Genomic DNA, 4,906 nt, shown 5'->3' with positions numbered 1-4,906 from the left:
TTTACTGTAGCACTTTTTGTGATGTGATGTGTGTGAGATAAAAAGGTAATTGAAAAGATAAAAAGGTGTGTTGAAAATTGTAATGATGATGTAAGCAAATATATTTTGACAAATAAATCGCAATCCAAACAAATTATTTAGAAAATTAGGCCAAAGGACTCCTTCCGTTTGTCACTTAGTGAATTTACGCATAAAGATTTCTTGGAAGTTGTCCATTACTTTAAAATGGTTGGTTCTACATTTTGCAACTCTTTATATATTTATAAAAGTTGACTTTTGACAAAAAAAAAAGGTTAAAAAATAAAAGAGTCCACCTCTCGTTTTCTTGTATAGTGTCATGAGTTGGCCTCTTTTGGAGCTAGATCACTGATTTTTTTTTTTTTATTGGAGTTCAATTAAACCTTTAACTTGAACTCTACCCTAATATTAGGAAATATATTTTATCACTATTCAAACTAACTAATTATCATGTTGAAACGTTGATCTTTAACCAATGAAATAGTGCAAATTGGATAAACAAAGAACCCACAATCTTATCCAGACCGTATTCAACGTAAAATTAACAACTTTGGAGTAATTTCATTCATCAAACACCGGTTACTAAAATTTCTCCAGCATTAGTTGTTGAAATTTGAGTTTTAGATTTATGGAAACTAGTCTTTTCTTTGTTTGACACGTCGGCTTCACACTGTCAATTATTGGATGTCCTCTTCAAACATTGACCACTCTATAAAGACGACTTTTTTTTTTTTTTTGGGGTTTTACCGACAACTATTTTACAATATTGTGCCATATTCTACTTATGCTCCCTCCCACTATTGACACGTCCACTTCTCTAAATTCTTAAAATCCTCGCTATATCCTCTCATGGCGAAGAAGGCAGTGCTGATCGGCTGCAACTATCCGGGCACAAAGGCAGAGCTCAAAGGATGCATCAACGACGTCCAACGGATGTACGCTTGTTTAATCGACCGTTACGGCTTCTCTGAGGATGACATCACCACCTTGATCGACACTGATTCTTCCTACAGTCAGCCCACTGGCCGGAACATCCGCCGTGCTCTCTCGGATCTGATCAGATCAGCTAGCCCTGGCGACATCCTCTTTGTCCACTACAGCGGCCATGGAACTCGCCTCCCGGCTGAGACCGGCGAGGACGATGATACCGGCTATGATGAGTGTATTGTCCCTTGTGATATGAACCTAATTACTGGTAATCTTCAACTTTTTTATGTTTCCATCGATTTTTGCTCTTGCCCGAATCTGTGATTAGAATTTTATTCTTGTCGATTCGTTAATGGATGGATGTCGATGACTAGTTCTTTGTTTCCATGCTAAAAACCGCAATTTCGATTGGTAAATAACTAACTTTGAATGATATGAATGCATCAGATAGGGATTTTTGGATGGAAAGTTTGAATGGAAATGATTTGGATAGATTGAGATTAGATTTTTGGTGTTGTTTACCACAGATGATGACATGAGAGACTTGGTTGATCGGGTACCTGAAGGATGTCGGATCACAATTGTTTCGGATTCGTGCCATAGTGGTGGCCTAATTGACGAGGCCAAAGAGCAAATTGGAGAGAGCACCAAAAGATCTTCTTCTCACGCCCAGAGGAATGAAGATGAGGGGGGCTTTGGGTTTAGGGATTTTTTGCATGAAAAAGTCCGAGATGCGTTGGAGTCCCGTGGTATTCATGGATTTAGAGGCCACCACCGGAGAGAAGAAGAAGCAGAAGAGGAAGAAGGAGTAGGAGAGGAATCTGGATTTACGAGCAGATCTTTGCCGCTCTCGACCCTTATTGATATACTCAAGCAGAAGACTGGCAAGGAGGATATTGATGTGGGAAAGCTAAGGCCCACGCTGTTTGACATTTTTGGAGAGGATGCTAGTCCTAAGGTGAAGAAGTTTATGAAGGTTATCATGAACAGACTCCAGGAGCATGGTGCTGGAGGCGAGTCTGGTGGTGGATTTATGGGGATGGTTGGAAGTTTGGCTCATCAGTTCCTCCAGCAGAAGCTGGAGGAAAATGATGAGGATTATGTGAAACCTGCATTGGAAACACACGTCGGGAGCAAGCAGGAGGCTTATGCTGGTGCAACCAAAAGGGAACTTCCTGATAGTGGCATTCTGATCAGTGGATGTCAAACCTTTCAAACATCTGCGGATGCTACCCCTCAGGGTCACAATAGTGATTCTTACGGGGCTCTCAGCAATGCCATTCAAACCATAATTGCTAAGTCAGATGGTGTCATTACAAATCAGGAACTTGTGTTGAAGACCAGGGAGTTGCTGAAAAGACAGGGCTTCACTCAGCAGCCAGGCCTCTATTGCAGCGACCATCATGTTGATGCTCCTTTTGTGTGCTAGCTGTGGCCTAATTTTTCTAAGATCAAAAAATTGCTGCAATATAATAAAATGTAAACTGAACAAGAGTGTTGAGTTTGTTTGGCATGTGGTTGTGTTTGGTTTAGTTGCTTTGGAGGATAAATACTTAATGTTGCATTCAGCTGATGTGTTGTAACCGCAAATTTAAATTAGTTGTATTTATTCCAAAACCCAGGACTTGTGGCTTGTAAATTATACTGCAGTTTTTTTCAAGCACTTAATTGCAATATGGGTTATGATGATAATATAGTGCTTATAATTGCATTCCCAGAAATGGGAATGTCTTCTGAATTTTGTTAATAAATGTTTAGTTTACAAATGGTAGCCATTCAAATGTTTTGAGTGGTTGGATATGAAATTTCTCTTGCCGTCAAGATTATGTTTTCAATTTGACAGGATAGAATCAAGATGACAGAGAGGATAATTCCTTTGCAGCCATGACAAGAGTAGGAATATAAAGTTGAGCTATCATGCCTGGTATTTTTCCCCAGAAGGAAAGCAAAGTCATTTTGTAAGCTGTTATTCTGTATGTTTTCTCATTTTAAGGTCCAATATATCAAATATATAGTTAAACTTTTGTCTAATTAGTACGTTTTTCATCCTTAACCTCTTTTTGATTCTGTTATGCAATCTGCATAAACTGATACCTTGATGTGGCTTAAGGTGAATACAAGTTAGTTTATTTGATGCTATTACCTTTCTCTGTTTACCTCCATTGAAACTTGTAATTATTTTACAATAGTGCAATTGATTTATTACACAATCCCTTCTGCTTCTGTCTTCGTAGTGAAAATTGCTGGTATCTAACAGTATTTCCTGTGCAAAAACAACTGCAGGCATGCCCAAAAGGGTGTACATCTGGATTCAGTTGTCGAATAGGTAACAAAATTGACGCTTGGAAATTTACTTTAACTCCGTGTATTTCCCCTTCTGTTGCAGATTCCGTAGAGCCAATTGAATACTTTCGCACTTTAGTAGTCTTATGAATTGTCATGTTTGGAACATATCTAGCATTTTGTGCCAAATTTCCTTCTGGCTCGTGTCTGGGCTTATGGTTAGAATAATTTACTATTAGTTTATAGTAACAGTAATGCAATTTGTGCTCATACCTATACTATAGTGTTAGGCTAACTAAGTTAGGTGTTAATTGTGCTCGCTTGTGTAGTAACTACGTTAAAACTTGGCTACCAAATTTTACTTGGACAAAAACGTACCAGTGGTTTCGAAGTACATTTGCCAATAAGAGTACTATCATGATCTCTATTGGGCTTACTCCTTACTAAAGGAGATCAATAGAAATGAATCCCTCTTAGTTTTAGATCTTCTTCTCATCCTCTTGATTCTACAGTAAGTAAAGTCTATTTTCTGTGCGTGTTTTCAGCAAACCTACAGTCAAATAAACACCGTAATGCATTTCTTTCGATTTTATAGTCTATTGGCAAATAAGATATCCGCATTCTGCTAGGCTTACTGCTGAAACATTAAATTGCTAAAATAGAGTTGTAAAATGCTGAAGCCCATGTAACGTGGTTCTTAATTTGAATTCAAGCTGTACGTTTGTGTTGAAACCTAAAGCATTGGACATTTTAGTGTGAATGTTTGTGTTGAAACCTAGAGCATTGGACATTTTAGTGTGAATTATTGTATACGCTGACGAGCATTGGACATTTTTGTATGAATTATTCTCGTATATACTAGTGAGTCTTAATGTGGCATACATCTAGACCCATTAGTGTATATTCCGTCAATGTATAAACTATTTATTTTGCAGGTATTATGAGTTTACATCCAATTTCATGCTTGAGATTGGGAAGTGTACTTCTTTACATGGCCTCTGTTTCGCATTGACCTTATCTTTTTTTTTTTTTTTTGTTCAATCGGCAATATCTACATCTACTTTATTTGTATTCTTACTCTAACCTATTTTGGAAGAGATGGCTCAACTTAGCCATGGAGAACTGACAGAGATGGACCAGACGCACTAAGCATCCGTATGAATTTGAAGAAGTCACATGTTAGTGGCAAAGTTATGGGAATCGAGATTTGAACCCTGACCTCCCACCCACACAGAGATTTGAGTCTTTTGTAGTGGACACCAACCCAAAGGCCATTTGATTACAATGACCTTATCTAGGTGGGAACTATTGCAGAGTGGGCGCAGCTTTTGAACAAACAAGGTAAACTGTTATCTAAACTCTTTGAAAGTTCAGTCAGATTTGGCTACTTTTGGGTGATTACCACTTTGTGGTTTTTCATTTTGGTTATTCCCATAATACCAGCCTCTGCTATTATGAAGTTTAATGTACTTTAGTAATTATCATTGTTGTTAAGAATAGAAAATTCATCATTGGTATATTCCTTCTTTTTTAAATTTCTGTTATTTAAATTGAAACATTCTTCCATCCAGTGGCTATTATTTTTTTCCTATCCATGTGTTCTAATTTTGTGCTATTATCCATGCTAAAGGATTTACTTTGAAAAGTAATGAAAAGAATAGTTCATTCATTTACAAAA

At 37.5% G+C, this 4,906-nt stretch overlaps 1 protein-coding gene across 1 annotated transcript; it reads left to right on the top strand.

Annotated features, from left to right (window-relative positions):
* The first annotated feature begins 765 nt into the window (after positions 1 to 765).
* On the top strand, positions 766 to 2,637 carry LOC113701828 (metacaspase-4). The gene is made up of 2 exons (XM_027222653.2): positions 766 to 1,213; positions 1,473 to 2,637. The coding sequence occupies exons 1-2, from the start codon at positions 868 to 870 to the stop codon at positions 2,372 to 2,374; spliced, it is 1,248 nt and encodes a 415-aa protein (XP_027078454.1). The 5' UTR covers positions 766 to 867; the 3' UTR covers positions 2,375 to 2,637.
* Positions 2,638 to 4,906: the final 2,269 nt, after the last annotated feature.

This window comes from Coffea arabica, chromosome 7e (genome assembly GCF_036785885.1).
Source record: "Coffea arabica cultivar ET-39 chromosome 7e, Coffea Arabica ET-39 HiFi, whole genome shotgun sequence".
Lineage (NCBI taxonomy): Eukaryota > Viridiplantae > Streptophyta > Magnoliopsida > Gentianales > Rubiaceae > Coffea > Coffea arabica.
The sequence above is the reverse complement of the archived record's forward strand: the minus strand, read 5'-3'. Positions and strand labels throughout refer to the sequence as shown.